We start from the raw sequence: 19,300 nt of genomic DNA, 5'->3' as shown, positions 1-19,300 counted from the left end.
TAAACTGTATACGTGTTACGTTTCATTGCAATCGAAAAATCATAGTAAACAGCATACTAGCTTTTTTTGTGAAAGCATCGATACTCTTAGCGCAATGCAACGTCAATATCGATAAACTGGCGTGTGTTATGCCAAAAAAAACATCCCAAACAACGCGCTTCATTTATATTTTTATTGTTAATGCGAAAAGTGCCCGACACGAGATGGAGCTACTTTTGGCCAATGTGAACAGCCTGCAGTTCAAGGCGGAACGCGACCTGATCGAGCAGGTGGGCGCCATTCCGCTGCCGTTCTATGGCATGGACAAATCCATCGCTGCCGTCTGCAATTTCATTACAAAGAGTGGCCAGGAATGCGACAAGGGAAGCGCCTGTCCCTTTCGACATATACGCGGAGATCGCACCATCGTCTGCAAGCACTGGCTGCGCGGCCTGTGCAAGAAGGGGGATCAGTGCGAGTTTCTGCACGAATACGATATGACCAAGATGCCGGAATGCTATTTCTACTCCCGGTTCAATGCCTGCCACAACAAGGAGTGCCCATTCCTGCACATCGATCCGCAGAGCAAGGTGAAGGACTGTCCGTGGTATAAACGTGGATTCTGTCGCCACGGCCCCCACTGCCGGCATCAGCATCTGCGACGTGTCCTCTGCATGAACTACCTGGCCGGCTTCTGTCCGGATGGCCCTAATTGTAAGCATATGCATCCCCGATTTGAGCTGCCGCCACTTGCTGATCTCAGCAAGGATCAGTTGCACAAGAAACTGCCCACCTGCCATTACTGTGGCGAATTGGGACACAAGGCGAACTCGTGCAAACAATACGTGGGCAGCATGGAGCATCGCAATAATATCAACGCCATGGATCACAGTGGCGACAATAATGATGACGGTGGTGGTGGTGGCGGTGGTGTTGGTGGCATTGTTCCTAATCATCCGCCACCGGCGTTTATAAAAGTGCCAACGCCGCTGGAGGAGATCACCTGCTACAAGTGTGGACACAAGGGACACTATGCTAACAAGTGCCCCAAGGGCCATTTGGCCTTCCTATCAAATCAACATAGTCATAAATAGTGCTTAATTCCCCGATAGTCCCGATACAGACACACAAACACACATATATTATTGTACATCTAAGTATTCAGTTAGTAGTACAGATTAAATCTCCGTCAAACCATCAAGCATTGTCATGTATTCTATTCATGCGATAGTTCGTAACAGTCATATATATCGATATGTTGAAATCGAATTGTTTCCATTTGGGCTTTGTAAGTCGCCACTAATTGCTGCCTGATGTAATCTTTTAATTTACAGTAATCTCTCGTAAACTTGAGCGATTATTCGATTTGGACCGTTTGATAATTCTTTTTTGTCAATATCTGCAATAGTTATTTAATAAATTGTATATTTTTAAAGGATCTAAAGTTTTTAAAAGCAGCTGAATAGATTTAATTTTTTTGCAATAAGAATTTTTGTTCGGGTGATTCTTTATTCAAAGCCATCGTGAAAATTGCCAACCCAAAAAGCATTTGATTTAATCACAATATGTGTTGAGTTTAACTTTAAATTGATAGTTTGTATTTTCAAAATTTCAAAAATCAAAAATTGATAGATTTGTGGCATGCGAACGAAGATTGGTATATCCTTGGGAGTGCACGAACCCTCCTCTATATTTTGTGCTTTGTGGAGAAGCAGATATTTATTTTTTTAAGCCGGTGAGTGCGCCCCAGGCGTAGTGCTTCAGCACATCCGGTCCACATTCCAAGTACTTAAGTAGTTGTTAAATGTAGAAAAATATTTATGTATTTAACTATGAATCCTTATGTTAGAGCTCTAATAAGGTAGGATATTCAATTTAAAATTGAATTGCCGCTTAAAACGTATAGCGCTACCTAGCGGCAAGTTTTGTCATTACATAGTTATATCGGATAATTTCTGTTAATAAATTATTAGGAAAGATAATGATTTGTGAGTGAGTTTAATGGAGGGAAGAATCGCCGGGAGCATAGAGCAAATTAATCGTCAATTCAACTTTAATGGCGAAAGGCAAACCAAATCCGTGCAGGCCCATTTCAGGATGGGCGGGTACGTCGTGGCCATAAACACCAGGTCTGCCAGCTGCTTCGTTTGTTTTGTGTGTGTATGTAGGTCTTTATGTAGTGTTGTGTAGGTCGATTTAATTTTGGAGTCTACCGTCCACGGGCAATGTTGGAGTTACTCCACCCTGGGAATACTGAGCTAGCCGAGGTTGCCTACTGGGAAACAGCTGGACGTGTTACAGTATTTTAGAAATGTATAGAAGTTAGCTGCGTCTTTCACTGCATCGATAACACGCAACTCGATATCGCTGATGCAGGCTGGTGGAAATGTATCGGTTTGCTTGCTACGTAGTTCGCTGCGCACACAAAACAAAGTGAAAAGTATAATTGAAGAGTAAACATCGCAGAGAGTGGAGATTTTTACACAACTTTTGGGATTTTTTGGTGAACTGGAATTGATAATTGAAAGCTAAATTTCAATCAAAATTATTGCCGCTAGCGCTGTTTGTGGTTCATCAAACTGAAATACATGCTATTGAAAAACGTAAAAATGACGATTCTGGCTAAATTAACGGGTGAAAAGAAGGATCTGGAGAAGGTGCCGCTGCCCTTGCACCTCAATGATGAATCCATGATGCATCACGGCTCATTAATCAGTGTAAGTGTTTCGTTTCGCTTTTTTTTCAGCATAAGCGACAGCCTATTTTGCTTCCCTTTTTTTTGCGCAATCGTGTGTGTCCTTGTCAGCCAGCCCTATTTCCTGTGTCCTTCGTGCCAATTCAGCAGCTACAAGTTTCGTTTTCATTCGCCTTCGCGTGTTTCTCTGTGCGCGTGTGTGTGTGTGTAGGCGTCTCTTACTGTGTGATTTTCTATGTACATGCATAAGTATGTATGCGTGTATGCGTGCTCTCAGCAGCATGCATATCTATCGATTTTTCCATGCTGGAATTCCCAGTGTGTCCTTGCACTCTTTCTCCTTCACACGTTTTGAGGCCGCGCAGCATTTGGCATTGCCCGACTTCGTTTCGTTCCCCTTATGCCCTATTCCCCTTTTTTTCCTTATGTGTGTATGTGTGGGGATTAATCTTTAATATCTTTTACTTTTGTGCTTCACTGCGAATGATTCCAGCACAAGTTTTTCCAGTAAGCATTTACTCATATGCATATGCACATATGTATGTATGTATGTATGTGTGTGCGTGCGTGCATATAAATGCATTTTGTGTTTTCTTTTTTGTTGTATTTCGCTTTGTTTGCCGTTTTTTCCAATTGCGCTGCTGCTGTCGCAGCACAAAAGCTAGAAAATTTTGCACTTTGCTCATTACCGATAAGTTCACATATGCACAATTTATATATATATACATATATATGTACATATGCATTACGCTTAAAGTGAAATTCTTGCTAAGTATAGAGTTTTTAGATATTGTACATACATATGTATGTATGTATGTATTTAATGCGAAAAGTTTACGCAATACTTTTGTTTATTTACATTATTCATATCGACACTGATAAGCGAAATGTAGGGCTGGTAAAATGACAATTAGTCACATGTGGAATTGCCATTAGAACGTTTCGGCTACAAATATGTGAAAACGATTAGAATTTCTGAAAACCATTTTGAATATAAAATCCTTGAAAATGCGTAACTTAATTCCAATTTTAATGTTTACCATTGTGATTATTTATATTATCAATTAAATAAATTGTTTAACAGCTTATTCGCCTAAAATAAGAACTTTATATCTTAGACGTGAAAAGCATTTAAAATAAAAACTATAACTTCTGAACCCTGCAGAACCATAAATAATAATATTATCAAAATTGTTTGGGCATAACAGATAAGAAAACAACATAGAAGCCATTATAACGTACATAGTAAATATTTTCAAATTGGTTTTGTAATTTACGCAGCAGTAATTAAAAAGCAAAAATAAACTAATACAATTTCAAAAAGGAATAATGCTTAATTGACATTGATATTCAATTGTTCGCATTGATTCAAGTTTATATAATTTGTTATACTTTGATGTGTCGACAAAGCACAAGTAATGATTAGTAATGATTATTTATTTATTGCTTTATTTGAACACAGCCTAAAATAGCGTATAGCGATGCGGACACAGAGTCGATGGTATTCAATCGGCCGCAGTACAACTGTCTGAAGTCGTTTCTCCTGTTCCTGATCGCTGTGATCGTGATGCTGATGGGTGTCCTCGGGGGCTGGACACTGTACCGTCTCTATGCACCGAATCATGCTAGCATGCGTTATCATGCCCTATGCGATATACCCTATGCCGAGGACTCGATGGAGCTGCCACGTTTCTATCAACGCAACGAAGACGCATTCACCCTCAACTGGAAGTCGCTGATGCCGCAGCTGAGTGCCTCAAGTGTTGGCGGCAGCAGCAGCAGCGGTGCCTTCAATGTCGACGAGCTGGTCAACGATAACTTCTTCCGCGAGGAGATCGAACTGGATAGCAGTGATGATGATGGATTTGCCAAGATCGATGTGCCTGACTTTAAGGATGGTCGCCAGGGTCGCTTCATGCATGACTTCAAGGAGAACCAGTCAGCCATCATTGACACGACCACCAATCGGTGCTTCATAATGCCACTGGATCGGGACACCACCCTGCCACCAAGCAGCATTGTTGATCTCATGAAGAAAATGGGGTCGGGCTACTACAACATTGATACGGAGCATGTGCGACGCATTATGCGAGTGATTACTCCTCGCATCACGGATCTGTCGCTGATCTCCGAGCGTATTGCCAATGAGTGCTACGACATGAAGGTCTACATGATGGAGAAGTTTGTCTCTGGAGGTGAGCATCCAAATAACTATTATCGTCTAATGATTGTAGTAGCTATATAAGCTTTGCATAGCTGCTGCTTTTTATTCCCTTTAATTTCCCCTTTCTTGCAAATATCGATACAAATCGATTTCCGATAGCAATAAAAACCACAATTCTAAAGCTATATATTTCTTATTGGGAATGTATTTACCTTGACATAATATTTAACGTCTATGAATTTCGATCAGATCAATTAAGTATATTCATATATATATATACATATATTAAAACAAGCATTTTCTGTATACAAACGTGCATACATACATTCATTTATATATACATACATTCATTCATACATACATTCATCTACATACACATACCACAAACATTCATTCATACCTTTGACCTTTCAAATAATACATTGATTAATTGAGAATTGAATGAAAAATTGTAGAGTACTATGTATGCTAGAGGAGGAGCAATGATTCCCAATTCTAAGCTTAAACGATATCGCTATTCTATTCTAATTTCTGTTTCTTTTTGCAGTGGCCAAGCGCTCGGCTGATCCTCTACCCGATGCCGGCAAGTATGCCGCGTTCATGGGCAAGGGCGTCATTGAGTACGATCTGTCCAACATAGCCGAGGTGGAGGCCTACGAGGCGAACGAGTCCCAGTCGCAGCAGCAGAAGCAATTAGCTTGAGCTCTGGTTGGTCGTGCGCAACAAATATTTTAAATCAATAACATACAAAAGACATACAAAAAAAAAACTAAAAATCAACAAAAAAAAACAAGAAAAAAAAGAAAATAGTATAGATTTCAGTCAGAGAAAACGTGTGTGTATTTAACGATGATCTTCTGTGGGGCGAACAGCTCCATTCTTGTAGTCTGTAGTTTCGAGAAAAGAAAAAAAAAACATAAGACCGAATTATACATCATAATATTGGACAAGCGGTTCGACGTGGAATACTCGTTGAGCTGAGCTTAAGAAAATAGCGAATCATATATAAAATAATAGACCCTATTAAGAAATGTACCTAGAAAGCAATTTAAATGCGATTGACGAAATTTGTGACAAATACAGATAGAAAAAAAACAAAAACAAAAAGCGAGTGGGCAATTTGTGGATTGAATTGTGGATGTGTCCAAGGCGGCGCAGGTGGAAAATGACATTAATAAAAGTCGCGGTTTTAGAATTGCTGCTGCAGAACTTTCTATTGTATATTGAAATAAGGATAGCTAAGCCCCAATAAAGAAAACAAAAACAAGCAAAAGAAAAAGAAAAGAAAAGATAAACCCAACCACTTGATACATATAAATACACACTGCATTCAATTCCAAGTACATATTTTATATTATATATACTCTTTAACTCTATATCTATAAATGCGTACGTGAGCTAACAATTATTTATATAGAACAACAAATCGAAAAATTGAAAACCAAAAATTCAAAAACAAAAAAATCGCTATTTACATTTGCAATGAAGACGAAAGAAAAACAAAACAAACAAAAAACTAAATTATCAGACAACAACAACAACCAGAAAACCAAATTAATCTAAATGTTCTTTAATCGATTTAAATGTATTAAAACGCGAATTTGTGATCTTTAAACAAGCAACTGTTTGATTATTTTTATTGCTACAGTGATCGCTCGTATATTAGAACTTGCCGAACATTATAGAAATGTACAGAAGCTACAACTTTTACTTTTAAGAACCATATATATTTTTGTTTACTTTTATTTTCCCTCTGTTTTCAACAACTGCTCTACATAAATTATTACATTTAAAATATATATAATATCTATAAAAAAAACATTGATTTTGTTTGCTTAAAATCATTTATAAATATTAATTTAAATTAGAATCAGCTCTGGGAGCGTTTTAATTTTCGAGCGATTATTGTACATTTTACATTTGGTTCTATATATGTGGTCTGCACAAGGCTATCGTGTGATCCACTCCATAGGCCACCTTTGTCACCTTGCCATTGATGGCCGCCTTGAAGGGAAAGAACTGATCTTTCTTGTGGCCCAAACCGAGGTGGCCAAAGCGATTCTTGCCCCACATAAACAAATCACCATCGGAGTTCACAGCGCCCATGTGAAAGACACCGCATCCAATGGAAATCACAGTTGTTGCATTACTGAAATCATTGCGTCCAAACAATGGTGGGAGGAGATGCTGTGGCTTCGACGACTGCTCCACGGTTGGCCCAAAACCCAAGATGCCATAGCCCCAGGTGTAGACAAGACCCTGATCATTGAGTGCCATACAAAAGGAGCCACCGGCAGCCACATCCTTCACTTTGCCAATGCCCTTGGTGAGCGTGAGAGCTCTTGGTGTGCAGATCTGTGTCTCGGCATCAACCGAATCATCCAGCTGACCATACTCCGAGTTGCCCCAACCAAAGATGTCGCCCTGCTCGTTCAACGCCAGCACACAGTCCGAGGAGCAAGCGACGCGCACAATGCGCTCCTTTTCAATGTCGCCGGCAATCAGCGTGATCTGTCCAGCTGTGTGATAGTTTCCCTGTCCTGTCTGCCCATCGGCGCCCCAGCCGCAGCTGTAGACTCGCCCCAACTTGGTGAGAAACAAGCTATGATCCTGGCCGCACTCAACGGCAACAATTTCATCCTCTGCCCCGCAGATGTCCGCCTGGGGTATTCGATTTATTAGGGCACTTGCAGTATAGCGCTCATCCTCGATGATGGAGCGTCCACATTGGCCATACGAATTGTTGCCCATGGTGAAGACGGTGCCATTTTGTGTGACCACAACGAGATGGGCTCGACCCGAGGACATGCTGCGCACCTGCATATCCTCATCCGTTTCGCCCTGCTCCCTGGGCAGTTTTATGGCTGTGGGATAAATGATGACATCCAGATTGGCGGGATCCTTGCTATTGCCCTTGACCTGAAAGCCCAGTTGTGAGTCTGTGTTGAGTCCGCTACCAAACAGAGTCTCGCCATCGGAACGCTTTACGGCGTACGCCGTAAATCCGTAGCCGGCTGTTACATCCGTTATTTCATTGTTGTTGGAGAACTGCAGCCGTGTCGGATGATGAACCATTTCTGTGTAGCGCTCCTGAGCCTTCTTCACGTTCGTCTGTAGACCGAGGGCACCAGTCTCCTGGAAGCCCCACACATAGACCCGATTGGCGTGCGTGCCCGAGATCTTTGGCTCATAATCTAAACGAGAAAAATGTCATTCATTTAACCCCTCATATAAATCTGATTATTGGCTTTACTTTTAATTTTTTTTATGTCCTGTGACAAGATGCTTCGATTCGCTTTTGCTGTGTACTGACGGGCCAGACGATGAGTTACCGCTTTCACGCTATGTAACATACTTAAGCTTATCTTGTTAGCGGTATTTTGAATAAATAAGCCAAATGCACTGATCACATTGCAATGGTGTGAACAAAAACAAACCAATTATCGATATATATCCATGACACTGAACTGTAAAAGTCTTATATTTTTTTGAAGTAACTGTAGGAATTATTAATCCCCTAGTTCACATCTCATCTTTCCCTTTGATAATAAAATTTTACTATTGGCTTCTTCTCAATAGTGTGTTTGCATCATAATATGAAAATACAATTTTTCAAATTTAGTTGCACAATATTACGATACTTATGATATCGTTTTATAAAAGCAAATACCATCACTACTATATCGATGCCACAGCTGTTTGCATTATGTACTCGATGCGACCAACATTGCAAATATCGATGTGGGCGACACAGTAAAACTATCGAAATTGTAGAGAGCGACGAAGAAGTTGCTCCGGTAGAATTGTTAAGAAAAGTGATAATCAAACGCGGATTATTGCTTCAAAAGTTATTAAATGCATTAATTAAATGCACAAAAGTGCGCTGGCGTCCTAAGTAACACACGAAAAGTGTCAAAAGTGAAAAGTAAAAGTTTGAGCCGACTGATTTTCAACTGGCCAGCATAATATATATATACACACACTAACAGATGTACACATAATGTACATTTAAAGTATTAGTATTATTATTATTATCATTGTGAGAGTGTGTGAAGAGTGCAATACAAAAATTTGGTTGGCAAACGCCTAAAAACATTTGGCAAAAAATCTTGTTCGCAGTAAAAGTGAAGAAAGTGCATTTTTTATATGGTCGCTGCTGCCGCTGCTGCTGCACAAAGGGCTGGGGCCGTTGGCTGCTGCTAGGAGTTGCCCTCGTCGTCGTCGTCGTCGTCATCGCCGTCGTCGTCGTTGCCGTCGCCAAAAACTTTCGTCTCCGGTAGGTACACACAAAATATACGGCTGCTCCTGTTTAGCTCCTGTTATGTGTCTCGCTCTCTCTCTCTCTCTGTCTCTGTGTGTTTCTATCTATTACTCGCGCTCTCACTGCATCATCATTCTCGCTCTCTCATTTGTTATGTTTGGTTTTTAGTCAGTTGCGTTGCTGCTGCTGCTCTGTCTCTCATCTTAGCATTTGCATATTTATCGATTAACGAGAGAACTGTTCGATTGCTCTGCACCACCGGCCCAAAACGGTTCTTTTCCAGGATAACACACATATTATGAAGGTGTTTGTGCCACTCTCTGTTCTCTCTATCTCGCTTTCTCTCACTCTCGCTCAGTTGGACGTGCCCAGCAAAGCCACCCCCTTTTCGTGGTCTCTCTTCCAGCGCAGTCCTTTTTATTTTTTGTGCAACGGGTGTTCGTGTTTTACACTCGGATTTCTTTTGCAGATTTTTGTTGTTTTTGTTTTTTTTTTGTAACCATGCAGCAGCGTACCGCCCCAGGCTATGTATATGTGTCAGTCAGTCTGTGCTGCTTTGCCCACCTCCTATCAACTCCCATCCACATCCCCTAACCGTTCAAACAACCACCGCCCCGAACATCCTCTTGTTTTAAGTATGCGCAGTTCGCTTCGGGGCGCAGTTCACAACCCACGACCCAAAATACACATGTCACAGGTTTCTGTTCTCGTTCTCTCTCTCTCTCTCTCTCTCTCTCTCTTCACATTCAGCATCAATTCAGTTCTAAATTCAAACTTAAACAACAGCAACAACAGCTGCGCGAAATATACAGTAATCTATCGATAAATAGCATCCCTTCTTATTAGAATCCCTTCTGCATGATTGTTTAATTATTGAGTATAATTCTTACATATTTTATTATGTGATTTGAAAAATATGACATGCAAGTTATTTATTAATTGATCTATATTGCATAACTACAAAAATATAACATGAGAAAATGCGAGTTATTTATTTATTTATCAATTTTACTCAATTAAATAAATATAACATGCGAAAATACGAGTTATTTATTAGTTTTACAGTCGCCGCGCCTTCCCTGTATCGAGCAAATACTGTAACTAAATCAACTCGAACTGCAACTGAATTGAGTTCCGTTCTCACTCCCCACACACATAATATATGAGCACACACATACACACACATATACATATACAAAGACATATGTTTCTAGTTATGCCCCCGAGTCGCTTGTGGCTGCTGCCCTTTTGGCTGGTGATAACACCGCCCCATTCCCCCAACTCTCCCTACTCCCACTCCCATTCTTCGTCAGTTTGTTGTTGTTTTTTGTGCTCCATTTTCTGTGATTTAAGAGCCTGTCTCTTGTCTGTTGTCTGTGTATCCCCCCACAAATAGATTTGAAATAATAATGTTAACAATTTCGTGCATTGCTTTTCGGTTTGAGGAATTAGTAACTCAATAATTTTTAGGGCCACTTTTGAGTGTTTCTGGATATGGTCGCTGCGTCTTCAGTCCGTTGAATGGAACGAGAGCATTTCCTTTCCGTTGTCTAAGCAACTTTCCGCCTCATAAATTGCCGATGAGCACGTGCGCAACTCTTTTTATTTTCACTTTGACGAACTGTCGCCGCACAAAGCCAAAAGCCAAAAATCCCAAAGACAAAGCCACCTTGTCGGACAGAAAATGCGACAAAATACGAATATCAAAGAAGCACTAGCAGCAGCTACTTAACCTGCCTGTCCGTCTGTCTGTCTGTCCATCTGTCCGTCTGTCGAGGCAATAGTTCAATGGCCATAAACAGAAACCATCCAAGCATTTCAATGCCTCAGCCTTGCCTCGCAGCAACTCCAGCTGGTGGCAAATCGCTTAGCGTTTTCAGATGTATCTCTTCGCTACACTGTACAAAATTAACATAAACACAAACATAATCTTGCATTTTGATTTGGTTTTCACATGTTTTCGTTAACTGCAACAACTGGGAGTCGCTTTATCTGCATTCCAAATATTTACAATGCAAATAGTAGATACATGATGTTTACAGCTCAAACAAAACGAAATGTTTGCTAACACAAAATGGACTGTCAATTCACAGTTGAAGATTGATAGGGGTTTCAGTTGAATGCCATCAATGTTGTAAGCGTAGTCAGACATTTTAGATATAAAGCATTTGAAGTGAACTCCCTCGATGATTCAATGAAGTTCCACTGAAATTGATTTTGTACAACTTTCTGCTCAGCATTTCTGGCGCTTTCATTTCATTTAATTTCAGTTTCATTTGATTGCAGAGAATAAACAATCGAGATCATTGAATTATTAAACAATTCCAACACATTTTCTGACACGCATTGCCCACTTCCCAATGGGAAGACAACAACTTGACTACTAATTGATGTGGCGTTGACACAATTCTACAAAATATTTACAATCTATTGCAAAGCACATAAAGAGCACATGAAGGCACTTTAATTTAGCAATGAACTTTACCATGAACTTGAAGACGGTTAGCAAAAATGTTGAATATATTATGAAATATTTTTAATAATCAAAGAAGTCTTTTTTCGATTGACTGTAATCTTTGACTTCATTCCTTTTAGTATATAAATCAGAATGAAGTCTTACAAATTTATTTAAATAAATTAAATTAAATAAAAATGTTGGCTAAGTTGTAGTATATATTTTATAAATTCCTTGCAAAGTGCCAAGAAATCCCATAATAAATTCATGTGAACTCTTAGCTGTCGAAGCAAACCTTATCTTCTCTCTGATAACAATGTTGTTCCTCTTAAATCTGCTGTTACTTAATGCTAGCAAGAGCTTTGCAATGAACATGATTACGCTTATCCAATTGTCAAGTGATTCTAAGGTTTGTCATTAAGTACACTCAGCTCTCACTCGAGGCCACACACCGTGAGTGAAAACGAAACGAACCGAAAAAAAAGCCCCCAATTAGACGGAAACGCTGCAAGCGATACGGAAGCAAGATTCTTTTTTTGTCAAACAAAGAAAGAAGAAAGAAAAATAATAATATTAAAAAAAAAATGCTTTCGCCTTCACACACCGTACACATTTTCTATCATTTCCCACGAAACACACGAAACTCACTCTTATCGCTGATGACAGCATTTTATTTATATGCATATATGATGTAGTCTAAAAGCGAAATGTTTTATGTGCAGACGTTTTTTTGGCCTAAACGCTAATTAAGCTATACAGAATTTGGCGTCTCATTTGCGACCTTCAACTCTCGACACATATTGACGTTTATATTTTGTTGGCCAACTGGCAGCTAAGAGGCAAAAGTGAAATCACCAAATGCCTATTGGCCCTCATAATTATTGATCTTTCATATTTTGTGTGTTTGTGGCCATTGGCTGTTTGACATTGACTTTGGCTATGCTTTGGCCAACAACCTCAATAGTTTAAGCGACAAACTGTCATTATCCCTTGCCTTGTCACTTGGCTGTTACCTTTTGCGGCATTACGTAAACTGGCCTCATGCCTCATTCTCTTTCTCATGCAGATATTCCTTCTGTTTTTTCTTCCTCTTATTTTCTTTGCTCAGCTTAGTTGATAGTTGATTTGTCTCTTTTGTTAAGTACGCGAAAACCAATTCCGAGTCCGATTTCAATTCCAATTCCAATACCTGTTTGTGACTCATCGAGCGATTGGTCGTTTGGGGCCAGCCCCATTGCTTAGGCTTAAATCTCAGTTGTGTTTGACAGTAAATGGCGAGCTGTGTTTTTTTTTGGTTTTTGTTTCTCCATCTCTGTTATCGTTATTGCGGTTGCACCACTGCTGGACTGCTGGCTGACCCGCCAGCTATACACAACTATACAACAGACGCATTGCCAAGTCAATTGAAAATTCATCAATTAAAACCAAGTGGTTTTTATGTCTGTCTCCAGCTTGTTGTTATACCCTTTTTGTCACGAGCTGATAGCGTCTATATGTATATATATAATATTGATCAACACAACTGAACTGAGTCATTATTGTCTTGTTTGTCTGCATATAACTGTAGAATAATCGCCAGCAAATTTTTGCCTTATATACAGGGTGTCAAACCGGAAACGGAAGCGTAACTTTAACGATGGAATTTTAGAATTTACGAATACATTTACAGTATTTTAATATTTACGAATTACAATTCTTTTTTTTTATATTTAAATGCAATCGATCGATTTTGTTTATGATAAACTTGTTTGTTTTTATAAAAGTGCTGGTAAACCACTAATAATTTTGTCTAAAGTTCTGAGTATTATGTGTAGGGTATTTAAGCAGCGTCAGCGCGCATTTAAAAATTCTTGCTTGATTTTTTGTATTTTATTTATTGAATTCAATTACGACTTTTCAAATCAGAGTGTTGCCCCATTTGCGTTGGGGGCAACTTTCACTTGCCTCCAACTCTCGCTTGGCCAGCTGCCTGCCGCCTGCTGGCCAGTTGCAGTTGCCTAAAGATACATATATCCAATATCATTATCATCATCATCATCATCATCATCAATCATTATCATCCCTTACACACACTTTCATCAGTTCTCTTTCATATCCCTGCTCGAAGGCCCGTTTTATTCCTTTTTCTATATATGTCTATGTATATTTAACTTTTTTATGCCAATGTTATTTTATTTATAGATATATACATATATATATATATATATGTATGTATTTAATGTACAATTAAGCCATAGATTTTAAATGCTTTCGCGCAAATGCTTTTTTGAATGAGACATAGACACACACACTTGCACACACACACACACATACACACACACACACACTTGCACACACACACACACACACAGAGCTTTAATTTCCATCTTCTTTACAATTGTTTCTTCTTCGTATTTTTTACGTTTTCTCTTTCACATCTTTGTTTATTTTTGCATTTTCGCCGCATTCGTAACGTTTAATTTGCCGCCCACCGCACAACAACAACAACAACTATCGACAACAACAACAACTATCGACAACAACAACAACTATCAACAACAACAGCAGAAATATGCGTTGGCTTGAGGAGGAGGCAACATGCAGCACCAGCACCAACAACAACAACAATAGCAACACACTGCGTAACACGTATAACAGTAACAACAACAACTACAACTACTCACCATAATAACAAACAACAATCATCATCATACAAACAAGAACAACAACAACAACAACATCCACATAATCATCATAATTATCATCTCTGCTTAAGAGTTGTTGTTGCTTTTGCTGTTTAACTGCAACACGACCACTTATCACTGCCACCCGTCTACGTTGTTGTTGTCATTTGTTGCCGAAAAGAAAAAAAAGAAAAAACAAAACAAAATTTGTCTCCGAAGCAGCCAGGCCCATTGCACCCAAGGAGCTCGCTGCTCAGGCCATAGAGGCGCCACCCCGCCCACCCAGTGGAATGTTGGAATATCCACAGCGATTTGCGCGCAACATCCCCAATTCCTCTGGCAACGCAGCAACAGCTACGAGCTCGCCGCAGTATCCACCGCAGCTGCCGCAGCATCAAAACTATCCAAGTTGTGCCTCACCAGTGCATCATCAGCGACACTCTTCGCTCCAACAGCAACAACAACAGCAACAACAACAACTGCAACAACAATTGCAACAGCAACAGCAGCAATCGCTGCAGCATCATCGCACACTGTCGACAGCCTCCAGCTGCAGTGCCCAGCAGCACAAAAGTGTGACCTTCGGCCAGCCAGCGAACAGCGGCTGCCCGGCGCCGATCATTGACTACAACAACGGCGGCAGCAGCAGCGGCAACTCCAGTTGCAGCGCCGGCACGGCCAACAACGCTGGACAACAATCAATGGCGGGCAACATGAAGCACGGTGAGTTCTGACATTCTCCATTTGCAGCATCTGTTGCAATCTTTGCAAATGTACAAAAATAGTCTGCAGTCGATTACAAATTTCCCATAAGTTTTTATCTATAGAAATTTGTATTCTCGAGAAATAAGAAATGTTATATAAAAAATAAAATAGCTGATCACGACTTGAAAATAAGTTATTAATAATAATTTATTATACTCTGCTTCTCCCTCATTAAAATTAAAATATTTAATATACCTTTGATTAATAAAATGATATTGTATTCAAAGATTTCCTGGGGCTTTCTGAAAATTCCGTGATTTGAGTTCAAAACAAGTCTGCAACTAAAATTCCATTTAACTTTCCATATCAAACAAAGGTCTATCTTAATAGTTTTTCATTATTTGCTTAAATTCAAAAGAATAATCATAGATATTTATAGCTTAACAAATTGGCGTCAGTTACAGAAAAGCTCAAAGTCAGGACACAATTATATAAAGCTAGCTATGACCAACTAGGATTTATTATTTATAAATATTTATGTATTTTGCATGACTTTGGTGATTACTAAAACGCACTTCACACTTTATTGCAGGCAAATCTCAGGAAGACGTTTGCTACGTGGTAGCCAAATATGATTATGCAGCCCAGGGTGCACAGGAGCTGGATCTGCGCAAGAATGAGCGCTATCTGCTGCTGGATGACTCCAAGCACTGGTGGCGTGTACAGAACAGTCGCAATCAGTCCGGCTATGTACCCAGCAATTATGTGAAGAAGGAGAAGCCATCGCTCTTCGACAGGTGCGTTTCATCATCATCATCATCCCCCCCTCCGGTTGCAGTCGCTCGACCCCCGCTGCATCATTGCAATCAATTCCGAACAACCAACCAAACAACGAGCAAAAACACCACCAAAAGTGTTGTATATACTTACTATTGCTACATAGTTATTGAAACTCACTAAAAATTCAAGTATTCTTTTTATTCTGATTTCAGCAGAAATAAGAAACCAAAAAAAAAAAAAAAAACCAAAAAAAAAACAAAACAAGTTTGTTTCCTTCTCCTATTTTATGCTTTCTAATCTCTCTCTCGTATTATGTATTGTAAATTAATTTTCCAACTGCTTTTCGGCTTTCGTATTGTATTTACTCATTTGCTTTAAGTTGTATTTTTGGTATTTTTATGTTTTCTGTGTAGTATGTCTTCAAAATACATTGCCCTGCACAATACCCAAAAACCCAACACACGAATGAAAACTACCCCAACAACCCCTCCAACTGGTTAAACTGCCCCTCTGCCACCTGAACACCAAAATTAGGTTCAAGTCTTGAAAAACTCCTCTCTGAAAAACCTATTGTTAAATCTCTTAAGGATTTTAAGTCGTTTGCGTTGCTTAGGCGATTCAACATTCAACAATTAATCGAAATATTTGTTTGGCTCTATTGTAGCATCAAGAAGAAGGTGAAAAAGGGTTCCGGCTCGAAGACGCTGCCCAATTGTTCGCCCTCGCGCCAAATCGAGAGTCCAACCATGTCACGCCGCTTGCCCCCAGATCCGGCCGAGGCTATTGGCACCGCCATTGTTAAGTACAACTATCAGGCACAGCAGCCGGATGAACTATCGCTCACCAAAGGCACACGCATCCTCATCCTGGAGAAGTCAAATGATGGGTGGTGGCGTGGCCAGAGTGGCAACTCGGTCGGCTGGTTTCCCAGCAACTACACAACCGAAGATTGTGATAACGATGGTGAGATCCATACCTATGCCATGGCGGAGAACGTGCTGGACATTGTGGTACGTAACAATGAAGATCATTACCACGCGATGGGCTTCTCTTAATCACTGCTTAACACACTCTTCCTTGCAGGTGGCGCTGTATAGCTTCACATCGAACAATGATCAGGAGCTGTCGTTTGAGAAGGGCGATCGTCTCGAGATCGTTGATAGGCCCGCCTCCGATCCCGATTGGTATAAGGCACGCAATAATCAAGGACAAATTGGTTTAGTTCCACGCAATTATCTACAAGAGTTGAACGACTACTTGGCCACACCCTATCGCAATACAAGCGGCAATGCTGGCAACGGCAACACCGCCGCCAGCAGCAACGGTGCCAGCAACAATGCCGCCGGCAACGGTGGCGGTGGTGATTCCATGGAGCGTCGTAACGACTGCAACAACAAACCATCAACTCAACCAGCTCAGCCCATCGAGCGTCCGAATTTGGCGGGCAAATCGTGGTACTATGGCGCCATCACACGCAGCCAATGCGACACGGTGCTCAATGGCCATGGACACGACGGTGACTTCCTCATCAGAGACAGCGAGACTAATGTGAGTTGAGATTTTTGATGTAACAGCTAAATGCCAACGGATTATTTGATTAATTTTGTTGTTTTCCTTATTATCACTTGACAGATGGGTGATTACTCGGTTTCCTTGAAGGCGCCCGGTCGCAACAAGCACTTCCGTGTGCATGTCGAGCAGAATATGTACTGCATTGGGCAGCGCAAGTTTCATTCGCTGGATCAGTTGGTTGAGCACTACCAAAGAGCGCCCATTTATACGAACAAGCAGGGCGAGAAGCTGTATCTGGTGCGACCGCTGCCCAAGGCCAATGGCACGTAAATGGCATCCCACACAAAAAACAACAAAACAAAAAGAAAAATGGGTTGGAATGAGGCCCATAATCTCTTATATATTACTCGTAATATACATAAATACCATATACAACACATACAGAACTTCAATGATATAGAAAATACGTAAATACGTAACTAAACATGGCTAAAACAAATGCAACGCGTTGTCCACAAAAATCTTTCAGTTCTTTGCTTCGCAACAGAGTATGTATGTATATATAGATATATATATATATCGGTTAATTGTGTCCCGATTCACGATCATGTGCGTTTTTGGTCAAGATATAATAGACAAACAGACTTTTTGTACTTTTATAAAATTATGAAAACACAAAAAAGAAAATGGAATAATTCGCGTTTAATTAATAGTTAATTCGGCTAGCTTTTATCGCCTACTAATTTGAATATTCTTTTCGATTTCTCAATTCGCTTCCTTTTGTAAACAATTCTATCACTCAATTCTAGATGTCAACATGCATTATACGATTTACATACTCTATAATATGTATAAATACATAATGATATATGATATTTAACAAACACTGTAGCCAACTATTGTGTACACAGCAAAGCGCTTTTAAAACCCAACACTTAAGATAGCCTATACGTGTGTGAGTGTGTATGTGTGTGTTTGTATGAGTGTGTGTGTGTGTGTGTGTATTTGTGTGCGGGAGAGTGCACATAAAGCCAATTTGTCTATTAACCATGCGCGTGTGTGTATTGCAATTGCCTTATAAGCTTTTGCCCAGAATCTATTTAATACCACAGTCATATAACCAATACTTTATCGAGTATGTAAATATATTGGCGGAAACAGCTTACAAGCAATGAGAAAACAGGCAGAGAACCAAAATTGCACAAGCTGCTTAGCTGCTAAACTTTAGAAAAGAAAAGAACAAAAAACAAAAAGCGATGCAAGAAACTAAATAATTTGTTAATTAGCCGGACATCGAGAAAGACAGATAGAGAAAGAGAGAGAGAGAGAGAGAGTGAAAGAGGAGATCCTGTTTCCTCTGACTCTTCATCACACCCACACAAGTCATTTTTGTTAATACAATTTTAAATTATCATCTTACCATATAATCTTACGGAATACCAATAATAATAATATCTAAACAATCTGTTCTAGCCGCATAATTATAAACATAATCATCATCTTACGAGAAAAAACACACATACTTAAGTGGAGATCCCCCCCTATTAAACATAAATAAATAAATACAAAATATGATACGCATATAAGCCATGCTGTACAGTTGATGATGCAATGCCTAACCTAAGCACACTTTCACATATGCATACATACTTTATATATATATATATATATATATATTTCTATTTATACTTTACTATTACAATTATTATTATTATAATTATTACTATATATTTATGAAGTAGTAGGCAGCGATTCCAGCTTTAATTTTGTTTTTAATTATATTTTGTTCGCCGTGTTTTTCTTTATATTATTATTGATTTGTTTTTTATTTAGCTTAAGCAATTAGTGAGGGACGTAGTGAGAGTTATCAATCTAAAGGGAGATGGGACGATTAGAGCTTGAATGCTTTGATATGGGGGCGCTTAGAGAGACTTGACCAGAAAGTTGGGTCATGGCAGGTTTAACCATAGGGTTTAAATGACTTTCGACTTTATTTCATATGCGAATTTTTAAATATATATATATTTATATATATATATAAATATATACATATTAATATATAAAGATTAAATAATTTATAGTAATT

The 19,300-nt window shown here is 39.5% G+C and overlaps 4 protein-coding genes across 5 annotated transcripts; 3 read left to right on the top strand and 1 right to left on the bottom strand.

The window, feature by feature from the left end:
- Window positions 1-95: 95 nt before the first annotated feature.
- On the top strand, window positions 96-1,180 carry LOC116805250 (cleavage and polyadenylation specificity factor subunit 4). The gene has a single exon (XM_032736076.1). It carries the CDS (start codon window positions 129-131, stop codon window positions 1,071-1,073), a length of 945 nt encoding a protein of 314 aa, XP_032591967.1. The 5' UTR covers window positions 96-128; the 3' UTR covers window positions 1,074-1,180.
- A 1,040-nt stretch (window positions 1,181-2,220) lies between these two features.
- Window positions 2,221-6,460, top strand: LOC6562271 (integral membrane protein 2B). The gene is made up of 3 exons (XM_001988553.3): window positions 2,221-2,696; window positions 4,137-4,869; window positions 5,386-6,460. The coding sequence occupies exons 1-3, from the start codon at window positions 2,568-2,570 to the stop codon at window positions 5,538-5,540; spliced, it is 1,017 nt and encodes a 338-aa protein (XP_001988589.3). The 5' UTR covers window positions 2,221-2,567; the 3' UTR covers window positions 5,541-6,460.
- A 236-nt stretch (window positions 6,461-6,696) lies between these two features.
- LOC6562272 (RCC1-like G exchanging factor-like protein) lies at window positions 6,697-8,264 on the bottom strand. Its single transcript, XM_001988554.2, has 2 exons — window positions 8,092-8,264; window positions 6,697-8,032 (listed from the first exon to the last, which is right to left on the bottom strand). Exons 1-2 carry the CDS (start codon window positions 8,189-8,191, stop codon window positions 6,765-6,767), a joined length of 1,368 nt encoding a protein of 455 aa, XP_001988590.1. The 5' UTR covers window positions 8,192-8,264; the 3' UTR covers window positions 6,697-6,764.
- A 321-nt stretch (window positions 8,265-8,585) lies between these two features.
- Window positions 8,586-18,880, top strand: LOC6562323 (cytoplasmic protein NCK1). 2 transcript variants are annotated; one of them, XM_032736154.2, is made up of 6 exons: window positions 8,586-9,114; window positions 14,099-14,940; window positions 15,515-15,719; window positions 16,367-16,712; window positions 16,786-17,250; window positions 17,335-18,880. In XM_032736154.2, exons 2-6 carry the CDS (start codon window positions 14,508-14,510, stop codon window positions 17,542-17,544), a joined length of 1,659 nt encoding a protein of 552 aa, XP_032592045.1. In that variant the 5' UTR covers window positions 8,586-9,114; window positions 14,099-14,507; the 3' UTR covers window positions 17,545-18,880. The 2 variants fall into 2 exon arrangements, with proteins under 2 accessions (XP_032592045.1, XP_001988591.1); XM_001988555.3 differs by having other exon boundaries at window positions 8,640-9,114; window positions 14,440-14,940.
- Window positions 18,881-19,300: the final 420 nt, after the last annotated feature.

This window comes from Drosophila grimshawi, unplaced genomic scaffold (genome assembly GCF_018153295.1).
Source record: "Drosophila grimshawi isolate 15287-2541.00 unplaced genomic scaffold, ASM1815329v1 contig_1377, whole genome shotgun sequence".
In the NCBI taxonomy this organism is placed as follows: domain Eukaryota; kingdom Metazoa; phylum Arthropoda; class Insecta; order Diptera; family Drosophilidae; genus Drosophila; species Drosophila grimshawi.
The sequence above is the reverse complement of the archived record's forward strand: the minus strand, read 5'-3'. Positions and strand labels throughout refer to the sequence as shown.